The following is a 25,888-nucleotide window of genomic DNA, read 5'->3' as shown; positions in this document are numbered from 1 at the left end:
AATGAATATCAAAAAAATGTAGAACTCCTTCTTATGACGTCAGACTCAGCTAATCAAAAGATACTAAACGATTCGCATTGTGGCGCAATTATAGAGAAAAACAGAACGAAAATATGTAATAAAAATATATCAAAATCGTTTCTATTCAAACTGTGATTTATGACAGTTCTCACGCAGTTTCATAAAATCATATATCAAATGAAAATTTATTCAAGATCTTATATCTATGTCGTCCGCCAAGAACTATAGTGGAAATGTAATGCCTATATCGTGAAGTGGCGGAAGTTTATGAAATTATAGAAGTCAGTAAAATTCTCTGTCGATAGTAACGCATATATTGTACAGGTTTATGTTTTGCAAGCATCAATATAATTAAATACAGAATACGTAAACCAAATGACACACCATAAGAAAGTCACAAAATTGTGCAGCCTGACAAAAGCTAAGTTTAGATGTCCCTCAGGAGTGACGATATGTAGGACGTGGTTTGAATTAAAGAAAATTCTTAGAAAGTTCTTTTAAGTGTTTCAATACATATTGTATGCTATTCAAATTAAATCAACTCTGCATTGGAATGAAAAGTTACCGAATTCCTATGATTTAGGTCAATTTGCATGTCTACAGACTTTCTAATTGGAGTGAAACCTGATCTATCAAACTATTGCACATATTTTTGTTTGATCATGAATGTGAGCAAGAATGTCGTTCAGTATAACTTTTCCAAATGTATCACATAACGTAGCAGTATGAGATGATATTAAAATGAAAAAAAAGTAGAGCAAGTATAATAAAGGACAAAATTGCTAATGAGCAATAAGTAATTTCAATCACTCCCCAAATCAGTCAAACGATATATACGAAATAAAGTAGGAGGCGCGTTTGACCTGTCATTTGAGAGAGCCGTGACGGTTACTGTGTGTTTTCCCATCAACAGACTAACCAACATATGGAACTCCCGGGCTCATTACGTGAGGCTGTACAGACTGTGAGGTTGCATGCCTCGTTGTTTCTGATGAACCACTGCAGAGGTTGCAGTTTATCAAACAATTAAAAAAGTTGTTGGCATGTTAGTTTGTGTGAGAAATAAAAACAGGATTGAAGTTATTGCACTATCGGAGAACGCCCAAACATATTTTAGATTCTCATTAATTTGAAGACTTAGTGCTTTGCTAAAAACTCGAGCATTACCATAGGTTTGTCTAAATAACAACCAACGATATCGTTTAGCATGTTCCAGACGGATATGGGAATTTAAAGAAAAGGTAACCTGTTCAAAAAAATAAGTGTGTTATTGCAAAGTGCCGTCGTGGCTGCACAAAATTCTGTTAATAAGCCGGGTCTTTCATCGTCACAACTCCAACAAGCAGGACTAAGAAGTACAGCAGTATTATATTAACGATTTCTTCGTAAATGCTATACAAATAAACAGGTATTTTGAAATTGGATTGCCAGAACTAAACTAAGGGAGATAAGTTGGTTTTTAACCTTGACTGAATAGTATAATGTTCTATCAGCCGAGTTGTCCACCACACCCTCTTATAACCCAGCCTTCGAAGGAGGGACTGCAAATAATTTGAAAATACACATTCATTTGACGTCCTTCTAAAGGATATGAAAATTAAGAGCTTTACTGAGTTATGGGGCTAGAGAATCTCCCCATCTAGGTTTTGACTAGAATCGATCACCTCAGATTATCCTCCGTCGCCTTATAGGCTTCAAAATTGAGGCCCTAAGCGTCGAAGAAGGAGGAAACAGCTGTATGATGCAGTTGGAATTTGTAATAAAATGGCGCTATTCACTTGTGTGTCTTTTGTGCAATATTATTTTCAAATATGTTCATGTAACGACTCGATAAAGTAAAATGAAGAAAAAAAACTCATTTATCATCATTATTAAAACAAAGGCATCGAAACTTTAGACACTGAAGTGTATACATCAATATAACAGATGTCTGTCGGTGCCGAAGTACTGACGTAACTTTTCTTACAAACGTCCATCACCCGTATCATCAACCTTATCCTCCAATACAATGTTAGTGTGAACGATTCGGCTGCAACCTTTGTACTATACAGGTACACAATGTACATCAATATTGAACATTTTGAATGCAATTGGTATCTTTTTCTGGGCATGTTTACGTATGGGATAGATCTAGTAAACAATTATGTAATAATGGGTTTTGGCTGATGTGGTCCCTCTACACTTAGGCCAATGGTAATTGCCTGCAAATTGCAGACAGTTTTCACTTTTGTCGGATTTCCTATCTAAATACTGATAGTAATCAAGAACCATTATATCATATGTTACCGATAATAAAGGGAAAAATAAGAAACAAAGATAATCTTTTTGATAAAACGCTAAAGACTTCATGACATAGCATGTTCAAGTCCAATATCCACATCCACCTATTGTTAGCTGGCTCAGGTGTAGTTGGAAGGTATTCAAGTCTACAAATCGCTTTGCTGTTCCTCGTTGAAATGTGTCTGATCAGCAGCGAAACTGTCTGAAACGTTCAAGACGTTTGTATAAAGTCTGGCGCATTTACGCAGAACCTGTTTTAATATTATGTAAACCAAAAAATGTAAATTAAAGTGAAAACGAAACAGGTGAAATGTTTTGCGAATACGTTTTGCAAAAACAAATCATTACTAGAAGTCATGTAAAAAAAACCAGAACTTTAACTACAGAAAATCTACTTTGTGTCCTGTAATTGCTGAAAGTCTAACTGCACCACAGTAAGTCTAACTTGTGATCTGTAATTGCTGTAAGTGTAACTGCACCACACTAAGCCTAACTTGTGTCCTGTAATTGCTGAAAGTCTTACTGCACAACACTAAGTCTAACTTGTGTCCTGTAATTGCTGAAAGTCTTACTGCACCACACTAAGTCTAACTTGTGTCCTGTAATTGCTGAAAGTCTAACTGCACCACAGTAAGTCTAACTTGTGATCTGTAATTGCTGTAAGTGTAACTGCACCACACTAAGCCTAACTTGTGTCCTGTAATTGCTGAAAGTCTTACTGCACAACACTAAGTCTAACTTGTGTCCTGTAATTGCTGAAAGTCTTACTGCACCACACTAAGTCTAACTTGTGTCCTGTAATTGCTGAAAGTCTAACTGCACCACAGTAAGTCTAACTTGTGATCTGTAATTGCTGTAAGTGTAACTGCACCACACTAAGCCTAACTTGTGTCCTGTAATTGCTGAAAGTCTTACTGCACCACACTAAGTCTAACTTGTGTTATGTAATTGCCGCAAGTCTAACTTTGTTTTATCTATACCACACCCAAGTTCTGACTTGTAAATTCTACAATGAAATATAGTAACGTCCTGTAATAGATTTCTCCATCATTCAATGGCAGTTTGTTTATTTTTCCTTATCTAACTTATATCAACTAAGATTTCAATTTAAAAAATCGTGTCCAAATTGCAGAAAACAGCAAACTTCATTACGTAATATGAATTTGGTATTCTTTTTCAATTCCCCGCATAACGTGTATTTGATGATTAATAAGTTAACGTCGATTAAAATTATTACCGTTTTCAAATCAAGAGCTACGATTCTGAACTTAATACGTACATTATGTAACATAGTCAGTGAACAGATTGCAGTCGTAAATCGTAGTAAAAATAGTTTACCCATTAGGTTGGAAAATGACATAAAATTCAACTGTAAATACCATCTTTATTACGAAGCGTTTCGTTTAATTATTTAAAAATATATAAAAAGTAAATAAATACAAAAATTTAGATGTTACTGTCATTGAAAGAATCGCATGAAATGCTACTAAAATTTCTTTGTGTCTTTTTAATGCTTTAAAAAAGCTGCAATACACATATATTTGTATTCTACATGACATATTTTGAGATCGTTCAAACATGCCTTCTACGTCAAATATTTGAGTAGTGTGGTGTGTTTTCTGTTGGTCTTACACTACATTATAGACCGAGGAAGATAGGGCAGCGAACTTACATGACCGTACGTTAGATTCTGGGAGACATTATGACGTCAGATTCGGGTAAAATGTTATGATGAGAAGAGTTAAGTCAATTAGGTTCTCCTTGAACCGATTAATCAAAATAAATGACAGACAAGGGTGCAGCTCTGAAAGCCGGCCAATGTTTAGTTGTACCGTTGCTACTGCCAGGTAAACTCACTACCAATGCAATAGCCAGACATACAGCGACCTGGCAAAGCCATAGTCGTGACTCGTTAACACGTTGGTCGAATAAAATCGAGTTCGATTGAGAAAAACTTTTTTTTTCAATTCTTTCTCAAATGCCGTCAAACACAGCGAATTTTCAAAAAAAAATTATCAAGACGAAAATTTGTATTTATACCATTAGGTCATTTGAAAGCAGCACCTTTACCAAAATAATTTCGATCTACAAGTGTTTAATATAAGCTTGTTTATGGTATCGTCTGCTGCTGTTGATAATAACAGCTTCTTAAGCAAAAGACAAATGCTTCGATTGTAAGCCAGTTTGCTACTTTCACCATCCGCGATAGTGATTGGCTGACGACTATGTTACACTGTTAGTACGATAGTATTGACATTAAGTCCCATTAGTATTCTACACCACGATGACCTTGACATTTTCAAAATATGGATGCTTGCGGGCCAAGCTGTCTTAACCGTTACTGAATCTCCTGGAACTGTCGTTATTGACTAGATTTGGCGTCCTACAGTGTGTGTAATTCAGGATTAATGTCCCAGCTGAGGGACAGACGCAGGTTCTGCCGTCTGTAAGAGATAATTTATATCACTTCGGCACGTGTACTTTTAAACCAGCGTGAACAAGGTCACGTAAAGGCTTTTCTCTTTGAATTTTCATGAAAACACATTATACCACAGCTAATTAATGGCCTGCATGTCATAAAGCTTTAACAAGATTTAAATCAAACAAGTTCAATATTCATAAAAGAACACATATAATGCTGCAATTTAACCAAATATGATGTCGTTTTAGAACGCCGCATCGCCAATGAATGGCAGCGTTTTGCCATTTTTGAAGGAAGCGTTTTGATGATAACTTCAGAAATTAATTATATATGTTTTATTGATCAGATCGGTGCAATTATGTAAAAAGCCATATAAAAAACAAGCCAAACTTAGATCGAGGCTAAGGTAGCCGTGTCACGCCCATGCAACATCAGCAGTTTATGCGCAGACCTTCAGATCGATAGGTAGCACAGAACAGAAAGAATCATTGACCCTAGAGAAACCTCTCCCAGACAAAATGTCAACTGTGGTGTGATTGAGGCGGCATGGTGGTTGGTTCCTTTCCTGTAATGTTAATCTTTTTAATGGTGTTATCAATACATTGGACACCAAACGTACACGTTTTTCCTAAAAGGGGAAATATGACAAAGCGTAAACACATAGACAGATTAAACCAAATCAAAGCGACAGACATCCTGTAGCTTCAACACTACATCTATTCTTCAATTTTGGCGACGGTATTGTGTAATGTTAAATCGTTAAAACTTTGATATGAAGTGTTTTATTTTAATGCTTTTGAAATGAATAACCACAAAGTATATGAAGTTTCTTGAAGCTTTATAAAATACCGTTGAATCAAGGTTTAGCGGGTCAATCATAGACAAAGCATGCATTGCATGATATACAGAACATTCATCGATTAGATGTATCTGCAACACACAGAACTTAACAGCTCGGTGGATCAGGTACTTGTGACCTACAGCGTCTAGTTCCTACCATCATACGACCTACAAAATGCTTAATCAGCTAGACTGCTATTCCATTGGGCCTTTTCACTGTTAATAACAGTTTAAAATTGACGTTAGTGTCTGTAGCTCCACCACAAACGGTTATTACTCCTCGCTAGAGAGTTTTGATTGAGAGAGGTGATGTCGGGAGTTCATTTAGGACATTATCAAAGACAGCTAGATATCGTAATGTTAGACGATAGTCTTTATGGGAAAATAGATTCGAGCATTTTAACAATGTAATACAGAGGGCTTGGGAAACGTTTGAACGCTAAGGGGAACATAAATTGACACCGAATATATATTAATGAACTGGGAAATGCAGCACGCGCATTACGTGTCAGGAGGAAATCTAACGAATTATAGCGCCTGCTCTGAATTGTGGCGTGCTGCTTCATTTCAGCGCTTGGCGGTAATCCCAGACGCTTGAAATAGATGACGACATACTTCAGACTATCAACGAAAAACCATAGTATTTTACAGAATGATACAGGCTCTTTAATTCATGTTGTACATATTAAAACAAAATCCTATGCATGAATGCTAACAACTGAATAATCAAAATGTATGTCTGGCTGGAGGTTTTCACTTGTTTCGACGTAATGTTATCCGAAGGTGATATGTTGAGGTGTACTTTAATGTTTTAATTTACGGAAAAGAAAAAGAATCTTCGAATTTCAAAAATGCGGAGCGTTTGCTCAATAGGAAATATAATTTAAGCGATTTAACATTTATTTTTTACTCCACAGGTGGGTAAGTTCTTTAGTGAAACTTCAAACTATTGCTTACATGTACGCAGAGTCATCAAACATCAATGAGTTATACTTCAAATTTAAAATTCTAAGAACATGCCAGGCTTGAGGAAAGTATTATAAATTTTATAATATCAGGCCAATGTTCAAAATGCATTTATAACGAGTGTGTGTATGTGAGCTGTGGGCGCGGAAAGATAAAGTATGGCGGCCAGCTACTGCCTGGGAATGTTAATTGCATATAAGAAACAAACTGCCGCCATTATATAACAATTTACGATAAAAATAGTGCCAAAATGTAGGCCAAGTATCTATTTCTGTACTGCTAAGTTATGTAATGTAGAATGATTACACACACATTATGTAGAGATAATAACTTTTCGCTTTTTTTCTCTCTGGAATGTTGTATGGGTTTTACTGTACTTTCCAGGTGGAGACTTTGTCTGACATTTCGCGGTTGGCCACAAAGGTGTAACAGCAGGGCCATATAGTGGAGTCGGTGGGGCCTATGAACGGCATTGAACTGCAAGTAAATCTACTGAAAAAGGCGGTCATACCAGACCATTGCAGATTCTAAAACCTTCCGTTAATTTTCTCATTTCAAGCGAAGATACTGGACTAAAATGTTTGTTATCCATGAATTCAGCTTTAAAAAAAACCGTTATTAATGCTTTTAAAATGATCGAAATGAATAAAAATATCTCGCCGATGAAATTCGACTCTTCTGAGTGCGGAAGTATCGTACATCATTGATTCAATAAAAGGACAGCTTTTAACTCAAGACTCGCACGAAAACTGAAATTTAAAAAAAAACGGGAAAATAATACATCAAGCTTGAAAACTACAGCAAAATGTCTCCGAAATGTATATATATATATATTCATCTGAATATGTGGAACCTTTCGAACCCAGGTATTTCCAGTGTAAACTTCGGCATTTTACTTTCGGTTTGTTGAAAAACTCTCCAGACGTTACACATAGCATTCATAGTGGTATCCTCTGTTCATAGATTATGCAGACGAGTAATGCACGTCTGTTTGTACGCGCGAGCGACGGGCGAGAGATATGAAGACCAGACAGGGCCTTACAGCAACCTGTAGGATGCCGTTATGTTCCTGTGTGTATAGACTAAGGTCTTACAGTTCTTGTGTAATATATGGGGTATACGAATGTTCGGTCCACAAGCTTAGCGGTGTTGAACAGAACAACGTAAACTCATCAGTGTGGAAATGTGTAGACTAAATACAACCGGATTTTCAATCCAAAATACTGCCAGCTCAGCTAAACCATTCCCATGTAACGAGCAAACGCTATGTACAGCGCATCAATGCCTTTGAAGTACTTGCATAAATTTAGGTAGAAGTTTTACTAACAGTATAAACATTTTTGTATAAAATTCACGCTGTTCCCGTTCTCCGTGTGCTGACTCATATATCATAGGTTCCTATCACTGTCGAGTTCCTTTACCATTTCACTCCATCGGTTTATAGCTCCAGTAAACATTAAAACTCTACCCCAACCCATCCGCAAAATAATTATGCGATTTTGGCAGAGCAGGGTCAAGATAATGTTTAAATGGCGGTGTCAATGTGACATTTGTGAGAACTGGCGGAATGATTTGCCAAAAAATGAAGGATTTAGACGTAGGTCGAATATTCTTGTATTCGAAAACTGGCTTTTTATCATTATTATTGAACTCCACATTACTTTTACATTGTGATAGCAGGATATGTAATTTTTCCAAAATTCAGAACAGATATTTGATCGACCAGTTCAACACCAGTGAAAAACACCTACGTTTGTTTCTCGAAAGGTCAGCCTAGCATATTTATTAGTAGTCATTTTGATTTGAAGGTAAAAAACGTGTTTGTTACTAAATTTTAAAAATTGAGTGAGTTTGTTCTGGTGTATAAACGAACAAATAAGAAACCCTTTAAAAGCAGAACTAACCTGCAAATGTGTTCGATAGTTACCGTGTAATTAGATATGCAAGGTCATATGAAGGAATGTGTATGAGAAAACACCAGTTTTATATCAGATTTCGTTATTTATATAAAAAATGTATTTATGTTAAGAACAGACAGACATAGCGAAGTCAGCACAATGTTTGTATCATTAATCCAGGAAAAAGAGACACAACATTTAATTTTCTATTGCTGTTCCAATAAAACTATTTTCATAAAAAAATGTTTCAGAATATAAACAATTCTAGCATTAAATGCAACAACTAAGATTTCTTTGGAAAATAATTTTAACTATTCTGGATGTACCTGGACACATTGCGTTCCTTTCTAATGATTCATAGGCCGTCAGTATTTACATATCGAATTGAAGATCGTCACTAAAGCGGTTAGTTCATACACTGCGGATTAAACTTAAGTGCGGAAAGTCAGCGGGAACTACTTGGTTTTACAAGCGTGGCTATATCTGTAGGTTCTACACCAGAGATAAACAGCAAGATTGATATATTAATCATATGTATGTTTCTTGACACTATTCCAATTTTTCATGACGCTTTAGAATCCATTATTCTAAATAATATTTCGTGTGGTGATAATTGAATTTTCTTGCTTTCCAAAGACGTTATGAGATGGTGAACAAGTATCTGTGGTTAATAAACCTACTATTATTTGTAGTTGCTATTCTATCAATACTCCAGACGATAAGTAAACTGATATCTACATCACTGAAGGTCATATCACAACACAAGTAAATGTTCTGTCGTTGATAAGGACATTCCTATATTATAAAACGACGCTTCCGTTCCTTAGTTTGGTAACCTGTTGTAGTAAAGACCTGAATGGGGAAAAAAACTATGATTATGGTTATTTTAATTACCAGTTCTTGTGTCAATTAACGTCATAACCTATGTACATACATAAAGCATGCATTTCTTTCGTCATGTTTCAATTCCGAGTCCCCATCATTCCAAGGCATTTATCATAGGAACAAGGAAACCGATGTCCCCGTCAATAGGCGGAGCCTGATTCAAACCCCAGTATACAAGATCCTCAAGTAGTGTTTCATGTCAAAACACATGTTTGTTAATTGAAGCAATATGGTATAGTAGGGGCCCATCAGAACACGAAATGGGGAGGGCATTCAGTAATTGCCTAAACTCGGTCCATCTTTCGTGCAAGTGGTCTCGTAGATACGGGCACTTTAGAAAAATGACTTTAAGGAGAGTGTGGGGAGGGACGAGTTATAATTGCCCAATCATCTAGTCCATGCCCTCACCTGCTAGGTATTTGTCGGCGAGGATCGGGGTGGGTTCGTTTAGTGATAAAAAATGTAATACAAGCATACGCCAAATAATGTTCCGAGTAGGTGTTATTCGGATCCTGCATGGGTATATTGTCATATACTGTTAAATGATTAAATATTTCCATCAAACTACTGCTACAAAAGAACGTCCAGTCAACACTATGGCCATATCATACTAGTGTCGTTAGTTCACATCGTTAACTATATGAAGTGTGCTTGTATACGCAGTTCGATACTAGTGTTCTCGCAACAAATGAAAACAGTTGAAATCAATCAGACACGTAAATATTTTTATCTTTTATAATCTTTCAAGGCAGGGAGTCGAAATATCAATTTGAAAGGAAAGTTGGAATAGCTTCTACATGGTCTAGAAAACTATTGCTAGGAAAGAGAGATGAAGACCCCGTATCAAGTTCTTAAGAGTTTCAAGTGAACACACTTCAACAACAAATGCGCATTCTATTTTCAGCCCAGAAGCATACCAGAACTTTCCATTCAGATTCACGTTCTTTTTTAAATTTCCAATCTGGCATTCATCTTACCGGATTGTTGCCCGTGATGTTGCCATCTTTCCCCACTCCTTTCCTTCCAAAACGTACAGATATCTTTTGTAACACCGTTCTGATATCCTGAAACTTCCTCGTGATTCTCCAAAGATGAAATAACATGTCTGATAAGATATGCAACCTGCCTGTACATTATGATATGTGATACGCATTAGCTACCTTGGTATCAAAGTGCAAACGTTTGAAGTATTTTTCCAAACACGTGCGTGCACGTCTATATCTATGTTTGCGCAGTATGGTATGGTGTTACTTTCAATTGCGAATGTAAGGATTCTCTTTGACAAAGGAATCGAAGTTTCTCCTTAAGATGTGCCTATCTAAAAATAAAAGTAAAATGAAATGATCGACGTTTTCCTACGGTACCAGAACCACATATGGAAACATGAAATTAAAAGGGAGATAATTGATTTTCTCAGATTGTAACAGGCAAAACAACCTAAAGAAAACCAAATACCGACAAATAATGATACTAGAATCTTATTTAGGAAACAGACGGACGCTTCATCCAAGATTAGTCAAATCATCTGTAATCGATCAACGCAACCGTATTTAGGACCATTGTGGAGCAAATGTTTTCTTTGTCATTGTATACTTTATTTCTCTACTGCATGCAAGTAACAGACGCCAACTTACGACATACAGTACAAACTGCAGTCGACGTGTTAACCCTCGTTCGGTGCTCTAGCCTTCGGACACGTTGGCTATCTTGTGTTGAGTGATTGAGTGATAGTTTAGTTATTAGAGTAGGGATACTCAGTGTCCTTAGTAGTTCTGGAATGGGGAGGTCTACTAATCAATTCAAACCCCATTCCTACCGACAAGTTGATTACATGCACCAATCAACAGTAGGGCTAAATACATCACCGCGCAGTCCATACAAAGCATGTGCACTTGAAAGCGCATGTGGGGTAAAATCCGTTTCCCTAATTGACTCCAAGCTATTCGGCGACCTAATACTTAGGACACCAGTGAATGGCCAGAGGAACTAGCCGAAACTATTAACAGTCGTCAGTTGGGTCAAGCATGGTCTCAGTACATGACTGCAATTGAGAACGACATGCATATCTGGGATGAGAGATTCTCTGCATTTCATAGGAGGTCTCGATACTTCAGACACTTTTAATGGCCGTTTGTATAATGAACAGATGACCATTATTGACCCCGCGAGGCGCGTGGATTGACTATCCATCTTCACCTTGTTAGGAACACATGTCCAGTGACATGAAGAGGAATTGGCAAAATCGGTAAATAATAACCGTCGGTCACTTTTGAACATTCCTACCGAAATTTTAGACATGGAAGTAACAGATAACCATTGATCACTTTGGAACATTCATACAGAAATTATAGACATGGAAATAACAGGCAACCAATACTATAATGATATATATAATAGGTATATTATATGGGGTATGGGTATATAGGGCCTTCATGAAGTAAACATTGAAAAAACCCAAACCAACAGAAACAAAAAATAAACAAAACAAAAATAAAATATGCTAAATGGAATGACTGAACATTTATAAAACAACTGCATTTAGTGGTTGCGTGTTGAAAGCTCTTTTTACCGAAACGTAAAGAGAGATATCAAAAAACAAGATATATCAAATCGATTGTTATTCTGACAGGGTGCTAAGTTGTGCATATATTTAAGATATTATCAATTAGCACAGAGGAGGCCTTATTGCTAGTTATAAATAGATGAGAAGGCACTGCCTTCATCATCAAGGTTGCCAGGCATTTGTCTCGCGTATCTTTTCATAAACGTAGATCACTTTATAAATGTTTTGATGTCCATACCCAAATGTTGTACCACACACGTGCTAACATTAAAAAATGTAGTTAATTTACTCTTGGTATCATCTAACGTACATCGTAAGATTTCTATACAAATCACATTAGCCAAAGAAATGTGAAGCATATTCGTGAGTTAATTAGATTAATTCGGGAGTTAATTAGATTAAGTTCTGAATCAGTTCCTTATCCTGCTGGTCCTCTGTGTACGACACCGGAACAGCGTTGTAACACCATTTCTCATATGTTATCTGACTGGGAGTATGTACGAGTCTTTAAAAGGTCCAATGTAAATATATCTATGTGAGAGAATGACAGGTTATATATATGAGGGGAGCTGTTCCAGTCTGATTATAGCGCTAATTTAGACGGACATCCTGCGGGGAGGCCAATTACAGTAAATCCAAAACCGAGAATAAACATACATATTTCAACAGCTTCGATATCTGTAAACATAACATGTTTGTGGCATGTACGTGAAAAATCCTTACATGATTTTGATTTATATATATTCATTTTTCATTAAAATAAGCAAGGAATTCGTTCATAATTATACTAAATTAATATTTTGCCTAAAGTTATTGGACTGGACAACACGATAAGTTGATAAGGCCACAAAGGAATAGCATTTAGTATCAGAGGAGCTTGTCCATCCGTTGAGGGGTCTTTCTTCTCGGGGAATCCGGCTAATCTAATAAAACTTCCCACTGTCCATCGTGTGTACATCTCGCCATAGGAAACATGTTTATACCGTCGGCAATATTGATAACATATGTATAAAGGCGAGTAAAAAGAGAAAAAAAATGTACTGTATATATGATCTGATTTAAGACGACAGGCTCATGTTAAGATCAAAGTCTTAGTATAATCAAAACAAATCAAATTAATAGAAACCGTTCAGGGAATTAGGGTTATAGCCCTTTGCAAAGTGAACCGCATCAGTACACAATACAAGAGCCATGTTGATGCAGCCATTGTACCAGAATTCAACTTTTACTTTGCGTGGCATAAATGATGTATGTGACGAAGAATTAACATGTTGATCTTAGTGAACAGAAAATTATATTCAGATGAGGCGTATCAAGATGTGGATGCCATTTAAGATATTTATTGTTTGCTCTTTGTCACAGTAACAATGTACCTGCCAAATTGTTGAGGTGTACCGCTAAGTCGGTAGGCAATACTTACACCATACCGGAAACACCCACAAGTATCAGGAAGTCTCTCATATTTACTTTAATAACAGAGTAATAAACTTTCCAATATTTACAACCCGTTGTCTTAAGTAATCGGTAAACAAAATCCTTCCTAGATTGTAAATAAATAACTGATAAAGTAAGCCTTGGATAACTTAATTTGTGAGTCACGATGACCTGAATTACGTGTATCAAACAAGGTAGCCACACCAAATGCATTATAAAAGCCTCATTCTGATATCTCCAACCTCGGCCGTTATCGGTAATCGTCATGTGTTATCAGGCGAAATGTTGACTTTGGTCTAATTCAATATTTTTGATATTTAACACAAGACAAACTTTCACAGTGGGGCACTTTGGATAAAAGCATGTTTACACTGACTATAGGACTGAAGGATGTATATCGCTGAAGACGTACACACCTCATCCATGATATTCGTTTTATTTAAACTGGCCTCGACAATCCGTCCACAGACCACCTGTAATGGGTCTAATAACATGATATAAACACCAAACTTTGATATCATCAAGTACAATGACAATGTTTTGTGTAGTGGACATGTTAACGTAACATACATGATACGAGTCTTGTCTTTATGGACTTTATAAATAATATATAGCATCCTGAGATAATTCATGATGACGATTCGTCAAATCTTACTACACTGTACTCGTTCTATAAACCCCGGAACAGCAGTTCAGTTCCAGATTTTAAAAGTCGCAAATTTTATCCACCTGTTGGTTGAGCAAAAAGTAATTTTGGCATGCGTTGTGTTTTTGAAGTAATAAATGTAAAATGGTCATTACTTTGAACGGCCTTGATTAACATGATGGGTACCGTCGATGAAGCAGAAGACGCTTCCGGACACTATGGTTTTATTTTCAATATACATTTTCAAACGTCTTCGAGTAACGCATTCTTTTGTTCATATTTTCCCATCGGTTCATCGATTTCAATTTTAAATATTCTGTCAAAATGTCACTTGTTTATATCATTGTCACCTTTATATTACTATAGCATGTGGAGACCAATAAAAGGATATCGTTATTTAAAACCTTTTTAAACTATTTAATCGTATCATATAATCAAAACAAAGTGTATTTTAAAGTCGTCACAGTGAATAGATCTATATTAGCAGCCTGATTTCATTATCATCTTTAAGGAAACGAAAACTACGCGATCATTAACAAAGCATATCCAACCTGTTATTCAGATATCGGGGAAAAAATATCAACAAAAAACAGGTTTTGTTGTATTATTACTAACATATGAGAGTGTTGTTTGTTACTGATACAAGACCCTTATTGTCATAAAACTAAAATAGCCGTTACTACACGTGATAAAACATTACATGTATCATGCTGTAATTGTAAAATACCTGAAAGTACCTGACCATTGTCCAGCTAGATTCAGACGCTAAAGAGGTAAGTAGGATACACGACTCTTTTGTATGTCAAAAACGTCACTCTTTATTACTTGGTAGGCTATATTGAATTGTTAGCACACACTCAATTCCTCATGTCAGATACATAGCCGATACACTGCAATTGAAGCCACATCAGCTGAAAACTAACAAGTCGATGTATTTCCTATAACAAAAGTGACAGGTTTTCAAGCCTCGCTACATCCTCCTGATGAGAAATTGGGCACTCTTACAAGGACGTCGTCAACAGGCGTTGACGCTTTTTAATGGCATACACATGTTTTCAGAATGAATCTTCCTCCAAAATATCTTTAACTATGACAGTTTTTCACTAACGTTTGGATCCGGTTTAAGTATTGCTGTTGAGTAAGGCGGGATTCGTTTGGCTAAACATAAATTGTGTAATAAAAAAATCATCAAACCTAAACGATGAGTAACTTCCGGTTTTGAATTGCATGTTTGTAAAGTTTTGTTCAGCTTAGAATAATTTGTCAACTAATTTCCGTTTACAGGATTCATCCTGCCTTTCATCGTTAACGGCAACCTAGTTTCGCATATACGGATGTACGGTGATTGTTGTATTTGGACATCAATGAGATGCGGTATTGACTAATTGGCTCTGGCAGTTTGTTAAATGCTACAAACTCGCTAAAGAAGCATTATTAACACCTATTACCCAATGACTCTTGATTCCGCAGTCATCAAACATCACTTCGTCTTGGGAGTTCATAGAAGATATGGTAGAAATAATGCCAACCGTTTGTCTGTAGGTGACATGATGTAATGAGAAGGATGAAGGGGGCGTTACATGAAATTTGCATTAATAAGTTCCTTTCAGCTTCTGATTTTTCTGATCAGGTAAATTCGGGGTTTTTTCAGCAACAGAAGATAAACTACTGATAAATTATGTTAATATTTAACTGCTCGGTTTTGAAACGAACTGATCGACTCTTTGTGATACATAGTGACGACTACTGCTGATACACATTATAGAAGAGGGTTGTCGACAACCGTATTTATTCTAAGATTACAGACAAAGACATGATCTGAACAACTGATGGTACTGTTTAGTCAGTGGTGTACTTCGGTTCCATTAACAATCGAAAATTTTGACTGGTGTAACATTTCCCTTAAAAAAACAAGTCGAGCTTTTAATCTTAAGGTAATTCAGGATTACCTATGGCCTAAGCAGATGTTTACACCAGTTTCTTACTCAGTGATAACATGTCGGTCATCATGAAGCTGACACTTCGTGATATTTTCTATATGTGATTCATTTTGAGAAGTGTCCTTATTTATTTGTACAACAAAAACTTCCTTTTCATTTCACAAGAAAACATATTTGAAAAGCGCAGTCTGTAACATTTCCTAAAATTAGTGCTAGGTTCATAACCCTGTTACAAAAAACAGTGGATATAGTTACGATCGTATTCCATACAATTGCTGATTCCGCAATCCGAACCTTCTGTTCACCGGGTCATAGCGGGGCCTTGGATTGGTTTTTAGACACTTCACGACTCAAAGGATTAGGAAATGTTTACTTAGTTTATTTTCGCGGAGGAAGTTTACGGAAAAGCCATGAAGTTATAAATGTATCAAGGACGGGTAATATGGGGGTTCTCCATCTCTAAGGGGGATAAAGGCGGGAAGTGAGGCAAGAGTAGAAATGAAGACGACAGTGAATGTACTCCATGACCGCTTGCATATTTGTACTCAATAATGTGTTATACAAAACAAAATGGCAGGTCGAAATGCATGTATGTTCTCTCATTACCAAACAAGACAGACAGAACTCTACAGGTAATGGGAAAAGATACTAAAACACCGGAAACACACACGAAAGGCACGCGAATATGTACGTGGAAAACGCGCATCATGATAACAAGAAATATTAGCTAACAACGAGGGTGAGTCGTGTTGGACCTTACCCAAACACTAGAAATATAGCAACTGTTATATAAATACGTACTACACTCGTATCTTGTAATACCTATGCCCAGCAATAATTCACCAAGTGCTTCCCGTTAAAAATATATCATATTATATTTTAACTAAGTTTATGTTTCAGTATGTGTATGTATGTCACACAGATATCCAGTGCAACATTTTTGTTAGATGAAATCACGTGTACATGAACGCAGCTCGTTTTAATATGAAACATTTACGTGCATCTCCGATTCATTATATCTCCCTAAGCCTATACTTACATGAAACGAGTCCTTGCAAGCAAAATTTAAAGCGTCGAGCTGACTCTGATCAATTATCATATGAAATGAAACCATAAGTTTGTTTTATCATATAACTTTAAAAAGTTACATTTTGACATATTTAAAAATCAAACTGTGAGGACGAAATCAAAAAGAAGCAGACGTCTTTCTTTATGACATCACTAATCTACTAATAAAATGTGTACCCATACAGTGTCAATGCTAAATATAACATTCACCTTCAAATTAAACAAGGAAGCACATAACTGCCTTGCGAGAACATGATGGCCGACAGAAACCATTGTCCACTGCCTCCTTCAAGCTCTGAGCTAAGCACTTTGAGTTGCGACAGACAAGAAAGAAAAACGTTTGCAAATTACATCAAGTATTTGCCCTTTTAAAAATACATGTCTGAAGGATTCGTGCTTCTAGTTTTTGAAATACAAAAATTGAAAATTGCTGGCTACATAAATAATAATGTTTGAAAATTATAAAGAAATTATAAACACAAGATTTAAATCAGTATCTTTTATCATGAATATCAAACGACATTTCTTGTTTGATACCTAGCTCTTTTAATCAACACACAGCAAAATGATCTACAGAAAGAGCCTTCTGTCGATTTTATGTTCAGCAGTAATACAAAGCATAGACTTCATGCTTATTAGAAATAATAGTGTAATAGGAAGGAAAACAGGCTATCAGTTAAAACGTATTACCAAATCAAGCGAAAACATTTACATACCACAAATAGTTTGAGAAGAGATGCAGAGACATCTCAATGGACGGGTTCGAGTACAAAACAGCAATGTAAATCCGACTATAAAGAAGAGTATTTCCATATGTCATTCGTGTAAGGTTGTAGAATAATATTTATATCTGAATGCACCTTTTGACCAGAAATATTACTCTTATGTATATTTTCACATTTTCATTGGTACAAACTCGAAATAAAAGGAAGATTCATGATGGTTGGAATGAAGTTCCACGTGCTTTACAGAAGAGGATAGGACAGAAGATGTTCTGTATATAACAGACGTGAAAGAGGAGATGGATAACACATGTAAGTTTTTCCGACAACTATTTTAAGAATATTGCATGGCTTTCGTTAAATAGGAAAAACTCTAATCTTTCTTTGTTAATGAACTTAAGAATCAGACCTAAACAAATAAGAAAAAAAATCGATTGATGTTTATTTATATGACGTCTGATGTTTATCAGGACCTGCACAATCAAACTTGAATTGATTACTTTAAAAGGTTATAACAGAATGAAATGATTAAACCAGACGAGGCAATAATTGAATTTTATGAACAACCATCATAATTCACGGCATCAAAGTGCAACTGTTGTATGTATGCTTTCATGGAGGTGTCCCTTATATCTATACGGCTTTAAATACATTTTCCACAAACGGTATACTACAAGAATACACAAAGACGTGAATGAGTATAATTAGTGTAAATGTCATGACAACCTTGTATAGTTTGAGATAACAGTAACGATAATTTTGTGATAGGCACTACAAAGCTTACAAAGGTAATAACCAGGTAAAACTCAACGTGAAGGTAATACACTTCCAACATCTATGCTATACAAGCTGTATACCTAGTCGATCAGTGCTGTCTTGCCCCATATTATACAAGGTTGGTGTAATGCACGTGCATTCTCGTTTCTATGATTCATACGAGTCTCGGTAAGGTGATGCCAGTTCCTATAGTCCTATAACTAGTGTAGTGTAGTTCCCCATACGATATAGTTGTACAATAAGTATTACAGAGTACAGTTCCCGGTACAGATTAGTAGTATTATAAATAGTACTGCTGAGTGCAGTTCCCAGGACGGAACAGCAGTATTACTAGTATTACTGTATACAGTCTCCAAGTACAGAATAGTGATGTAACTAGTATTAAAGAGTATAACCTCCCGTACAGGACAGTCGTATAACTGGTATTATAGAATACAGTCCCCCGTACAGAAGTTGTATAACTAGTATTACAGAGTACAGTCCCCCTACAGAAGTTGTATAATTAGTATTACAGAGTCCAGGAACCCGTACAGAAGTTGTATAACTAGTATTACAGTGTTCAGTCCCCCGTACAGAAGTTGTATAACTAGTATTACAGAATACAGTCACCCGTACAGAAGTTGTATAACTAGTATTACAGAGTACAGTCACCGTACAGAAGTTGTATAACTAGTATTAAAGCGTACAGTCACCCCTTCAGAAGTTGTATAATTAGTATTACAGAGTTCAGTCCCCCGTACAGGAGTTGTATAACTAGTATTACAGAGTACAATCCCCCCTACAGAAGTTGTATAACTGGTATTACAGAGTCCAGCAACCCGTACAGAAGTTGTATAACTAGTATTTAAAGAGTACAGTCGAAGTACAGAAGTTGTATAACTAGTATTACAGAGTACAGTCCCCCGTACAGAAGTTGTATAACTAGTATTAAAGCGTACAGTCCCCCGTACAGAAGTTGTATAACTAGTATTACAGAGTACAGTCCCCCGTACAGAAGTTGTATAACTAGTATTACAGAATACAGTCACCCGTACAGAAGTTGTATAACTAGTATTAAAGAGTACAGTCCCCCGTACAGAAGTTGTATAACTAGTATTACAGAGTACAGTCCCCCGTACAGAAGTTGTATAACTAGTATTAAAGAGTACAGTCCCCCGTACAGGAGTTGTATAACTAGTATTACAGAGTACAGTCCCCCGTACAGAAGTTGTATAACTAGTATTACAGAGTACAGTCACCGTACAGAAGTTGTATAACTAGTATTAAAGCGTACAGTCCCCCGTACAGAAGTTGTATAACTAGTATTACAGAGTACAGTCCCCCGTACAGAAGTTGTATAACTAGTATTACAGAATTTGTATAACTAGTATTACAGAGTACAGTCCCCCGTACAGAAGTTGTATAACTAGTATTAAAGCGTACAGTCCCCCGTACAGAAGTTGTATAACTAGTACTACAGAGTTCAGACACCCGTACAGGAGTTGTATAACTAGTATTACAGAATACAGTCACCCGTACAGAAGTTGTATAACTAGTACTACAGAGTTCAGTCCCCCGTACAGGAGTTGTATAACTAGTATTACAGAGTACAGTCCCCCGTACAGAAGTTGTATAACTAGTATTAAAGCGTACAGTCCCCCGTACAGAAATTGTATAACTGGTATTACAGAGTACAGTCCCCCGTACAGAAATGGTATAACTGGTAAGATTAAATCGGCGAAATATAACGGACTTGCTTTAAATTACATTCGACGTACTGTAGCATAAGACATTTTGTTGGCTGTGTTTTGAGGACAAAATATTTGGGTGATGATGAATACGGCTTTGGGATGTTTCATTTATCAAGTAATTTACGAGCTGCTTGTATTCACAAATTAAAGCTCGTTTTTACGAGACTTGTGAAGAGAATCTAACGCCATCTTATTCAGTTGAACTCTTCGGCTACAGGCGTTTGCCACCTATAGATTTTCCAGAACAACTTAAACTGGAGAACTGCCAGTGTTGCTTCTCCAGAAAATTCAATAGCAACAATAGTTGAAATAAAAATATTTGTGTAATGTACACCAGTTATAATATTCACAAGAAATCTATTATCTGACACCGATGATAGATCAGTTGTTGAAATCAGTAGCAACTCGCAAGAAAATCAAGACGGTAGATGCGTATTTTCACTTACTTATCACCGTAAACGCTCCTAGTAAGTTTTTATTATCAATAAATTGAGTTTCCCCTGGTGTCAAAATTTTTGTCTACGCCGTCATCTATTCTTGAAAACTACATCTCCATGCTTGAAAACACGTCTGCGCCCTGATCCTTTTAAACTTTTTTGGCAATTTGACCTTGACCCTGAATGATGTATCGGACGGGGAACATTGACATTTAGCATGCAGTGCTATAAACGTTTGATACTGTTCTGTTTAGAAGGACACGTGCGCCTTACCAACAGCTGAAACAACGTGTTAATGCATCATGTTTGGGGGAGATATCATTTTTTGTAGAAGATAAAACACGAAAGATAGTACTTATGCAACAGGTTGTTGTTTTATAAACAGAAATTTACAATTTTATTTCTTTCGAAATTTTGCTGACGAATTACGTAGACACGCATGGAAGCACCCATGGTGTAAATACGGTTGCCAGGTGACGCAGGTACTGTCAACTTGATTGTAATTAGATGAATGCGGTGAAAATGGGACAATCGATGACGTTGATATTAAGTAGAAATAGTTAACCATTTAAGGTAAAAATATCATACACGTGGAAATTTTTTGTATAGCAGTGCATTAGCACATAGCTTAAAGTTACAATTTACAAATGAAGACCAACAAGCACCAGCTATCTATGTGTAACAGGAAAGCATTGGCATCTTACATCATACCTCTGTTGGCGAGATAAACATCAGTACAGGCGTGAGGGTAGTGGAGATAAACTAACCCATCAACAGTTTCTAATTGCAAATTGGCAATATATTAAACATTGCGTACTGATGCAGACGGTTAAACCGACATACACACCACTGAACTTATATGCTTCACATGGCGATTTACAAATTTCAATCACAGGTGTCCCCATCCCTTATGTATCCAGGGGAGGGGGCGCTACGCCTCCATTACTCCGTGACGTCCACTGGGGGATAAAACACTACTACCAGCCGTGAATGTAAAACCATATGTCTGATCTCGTAAGTGAGACTTCCGGAAACTCAATTACAGGATATAATGTTCAGATGAACACGTGGTGTAGGTATGGAACATATCTCTTTAGATATTAAGACTGAAACAAATTGTGCAGCATATTGTCTACATTAGCTTGTTATCTCTGCCACGTTATATTGCAGATTTGCAATACCTCTAGTTTTGTAAAACACTGTTACTTCCTAAACATGAAAAATGAAAAAAAAAATCTTCATTGATTGTTCCTACACTTCATAAACCTGCCTGGAGACTTAATTAAATGTCATAACCCAGTCTAGTATACTATAGCAAAGGTAGATTTATGTTAAACCGCATCTTTCAGGAAGATAAAATCAATAAGATCATAGGCTTTAAATGAAGTTTTTAGATATTTACATACCGATATGAACACCGTACGGTTTCTGCACCCAGTAGCCGACCGTTCAACAATAGAATCGTGGGTACCGTGAAATACACTGTCTGGCTGCGTATCAAAGCGATGGAAAATTGAATCATGACGATGGCTGGGTTACCAGTTAATACCCTGCTAATGATACCATAAACTAAAGAGATATCAAAGGAAGAGTTACGACATATGACGAAAATCTTCAATTCTTAGTTTTATGAAAATTTAGTATTGGAAAGAATATAATTAGTGGTAAATGAAAAGAGAGAGTGTGCACTCCGTGCCTCTTCTCTTGATGGGAAGTGCGTGTGGCATCTGGGACCGGAAATACTGCAAGTATGGTAAATTGAAACAAGAAATTGGATCAGGCAGTATTGTCTTCAAAGATCCGGAAAGTGATAAAAGTTGCGTTACATATTAGTATTAAGAACAGATTTTTATTCATCAACGTGTATAAACAAAAGAATTGATAACGCAGGCAGATACTAAGTTGATTATATTCATTCAGAAGTGAAATTTGTATTTATCTAATTTGGTCTGAGAATTTTCATTATCAGTACAAATTATTTTTATAAAGTAATACCAACTGATGCATGTTTGATAACACGTTTTGTTAGTAGGTCCCATGCTCTGACGTTTTACTCGGTAACAAGCTATATATCTGGCGGATGGAGGGACACCACTAATCTTGTCAAGTGGAGTGTAGTCTCACACTGCTGTCAGCACTGGATTACAAGGTTCAGACATAGTGTCACAATTTTAATTAAGTAACACTGTTAATTTATCAATGTGTTTGTTCTCTGTTATATAGATTTCAAGCGAGATAACAAGGATCGATTATGAAATCTAGTTAATTATGCTGGCCTTCCTTTCTGGATTCAGTTAAATTACATGATTAAATGAAAGCGTGGCTTGCTCAGTAGAGAGATAATAACCGGGGAAAAATAAGACCGTGATAATATTATTCAGACAATAAGTGTACTATCTTTTTAAGTACTCCATTCCAATATCCCGTTGCCAACACAATGACCTAAAGCTTCCTACTTTTACATGTAATTGACGACACATTCACTAGACGTCCCGCACTCCAAAAACTGTTACGTTATTGCAATTACTTTCCTCAAAATGTATTTGAGCTTTATTTCATGCTTTGAGTCATTCATTCCAAGTTGTTCTGCTTGATTTCAGATCAACATCTACAAACGCTCTTTGTAATTGTATCAGGTTCCTTGTCAATACATGACACTACAGAATCTACCTGAAAATGAATGTCAAGGGATTCAGAACTGTTGATTTGATGGCAGACCCAACATCTCGCTGGAATGGCCACCACTTTGTGCTTAGCTCGGATGTGTTTTACATACACTTGTGTTGACTGTAGGCGATCGATACGTACGTATATATAGGATCTTGGGTCACGGATGTCGTAATACAGCTCTATGACGAGACATACTGAGTAGCTTTGTTACAATATCATTCGCCACTTCCCATCTATCTACTGTGCAAGATTGATCTCGTAAGAATGCCCTATTAATATTTTCTGTCAAAAATTTCTTTTCTTGTGATAATGATACGTATTATATAAGTAACAAATGGAATAAAAACAAATTTCATGTTTTTCGTTAAGCAGACTAAAAACCTAGGTCAATTTTAAGTCCGTTATAAATACCAGGACTGTTTCCGGAATGTTCTGTCTGTTAGAACAGCACGTTAGGAAAGAGAGCACTTTAGACTAAAACCTCTCAGATACATTAAGTACGGACATTTTAGAATGAAAAGAGCACAAAGTACTATTCATGAAATATTGATATATATTCTGAGCAGCAAACATGGAAATTGATTTCCTTGTATGGTAAAATCACAACGACTACATCGATATATACTCGTATCAAAATCACGCCGAGTATAATAATGAAAGGGGTACGTTCGTCTGTTTAAAATTATGAAATAGTTGTAGATTTGGTGGCGCGCAATTCTAATGACCACGTAATGTCGAGTATAATTTTATTAATATATTTATTTCCAGACAATTAAAAAAAATACCGACTATCTCTAAGAAATAGACAGAAGCACAAAAATTTCTTTATCTATTTCATTTTTCATAGAACGAAAAATTCAATCACGTGCACTGACAACCATATTTTATATACAGAACATGCGTAGACGATTGAAAGCAAATACAGATAGACAAAAAGGATAAGTTTATTTCAAAATGAATATTCAGGTTACTTACCGTATATTGTTAATCCCAAGAGAAGCACCAAGATATGCGCGATGTTATCGTACCTAAATGGTCCCATGCCTTTTCACAGTACAAGAGTTTGTCTGGCGAAAAGCACCCTACAACACACATTCTTCTAGGAAATGGTGACCAGCTCGGTGACCGCTGACGACTGGACTCCGGTATCTGGAGCGCGATGTTGTCACGGCCCCTGCACGAGGGACGATCATCACACCGGAAGAGATCCTCAAGAAAAATAAACAAATTAACACCACAGGTAAAATCGTACAGGTGAATAATATTACAATATTTAAAAATCCCACTCCAAATGGTAATTTGTTGACCCGGACGTGATTAGCACAATTTGAGTAACGTTGTAGCACGTGCCGGTAGAGATGGTCGGACAGGTGTATGGGGGAGGTCTCCCCAGCAGGTATGTTTCCGCGCGGTCCCTGTCAAAGCCCCACGTTGATGGGCAGGAGAGGGATTATATAAGTTTTATGACACAGTGGAGATATGCACTGTTTTCCCGGTCGCTCACTTATCTTACTGTCGCTAAATTCCGATGCCTTACCGAAGCACTAAATGAAATATTTATTTACCATTGAACGGTAATAAACGGACGACAAAGAAAAGCTCCCAGTGAAGAAAAATCCGAGAACAATTCAATCCAACACTTCAACTATTACAAAGTGTTCCGAAGCCATATATGATAACCATAGATCTGCAATGATTCCTGTCGGGTGAGCCAGCGTCTTCATTCATAAAGTGGCGGAATGCATGAGTCGCGAGCTACCTGTGTATTGTAAGAATGGATTTTTTGTTCAGCATCTGCAGTAACCGTGTGTATTGGACACAGCAAAACCATCGGGGCATGTACCCAACACAATACCGACAAAATTGTATTCATCTAGATCCTTCAGAATCACTTGGACTACTTGTCCGATGACGATACGATAGTGTATAGATTCCAATTGAAGTGTGAAGCGCGAGACGCTGATAACAATAAGATGTATCCCCTGTCGCACGAGCAGACGACCGGCTGTCAGTGAGCAGGAGGGATGCAGCTACGATCGCGTGCATCCCATAGCATCACGCGCTCTCTGTTGGTGTGATCAGCGGAGTCGTCTGCTTGCCATACTGTGGCTGATTCAATAGACACCGAGGCAGATCACCCGCATCAAGACGATGTTCCGATGTTCCTCAATGATGAGGTCTAGCCAGTCTACACCAGTCTCGGCTTCACAACTACACACCGAGACTCCTACATACACACTATACAGTTGCGTGTGCTGTTTGGAATCATAGAGATTATAGTTTCAAACTAGATCTGTTTTCACTGAAACCCGACGAGGTCAAACCCATTGTATATGTAGCGATTACGTGACCATCTTAGAAATGTCGGCCTTTTTGCTGGCAGTTCATTGCACGAAACATTATCAACTTGCATTTATGAATGAAAATTCATACTTAATCTATACCAGTAATTCTAACATTGTAATTGAGTTGGTGATAATTAATCCTAAAACACGTACTACTCCAGTTTGTTATTAGACAAACAGTATTAAAGTTTTCTGTGTAGTACATACTAGTATTATATTAACACGAATATATGAATGGCTACTA

The 25,888-nt window shown here is 36.7% G+C and overlaps 1 protein-coding gene across 1 annotated transcript in view; it reads right to left on the bottom strand.

Annotated features, from left to right (window-relative positions):
• LOC132552673 (protein kinase C-binding protein NELL1-like) overlaps positions 1-25,449 on the bottom strand; it is an 82,932-nt gene extending 57,483 nt beyond the window's left edge. The window contains exon 1 of the mRNA XM_060216863.1: positions 24,275-25,449. Coding sequence (XP_060072846.1) covers positions 24,275-24,341 — 67 coding nt within the window. The 5' untranslated portion in view covers positions 24,342-25,449. The remainder of the gene's footprint in view (positions 1-24,274) is intronic.
• Between the last annotated feature and the right edge of the window lie 439 nt (positions 25,450-25,888).

Source organism: Ylistrum balloti, unplaced genomic scaffold (genome assembly GCF_031769215.1).
Source record: "Ylistrum balloti isolate Yb309-2 unplaced genomic scaffold, AGI_CSIRO_Ybal_v1 Utg370266, whole genome shotgun sequence".
NCBI lineage: Eukaryota > Metazoa > Mollusca > Bivalvia > Pectinida > Pectinidae > Ylistrum > Ylistrum balloti.
This window is presented reverse-complemented; position numbering and strand designations above follow the sequence as displayed.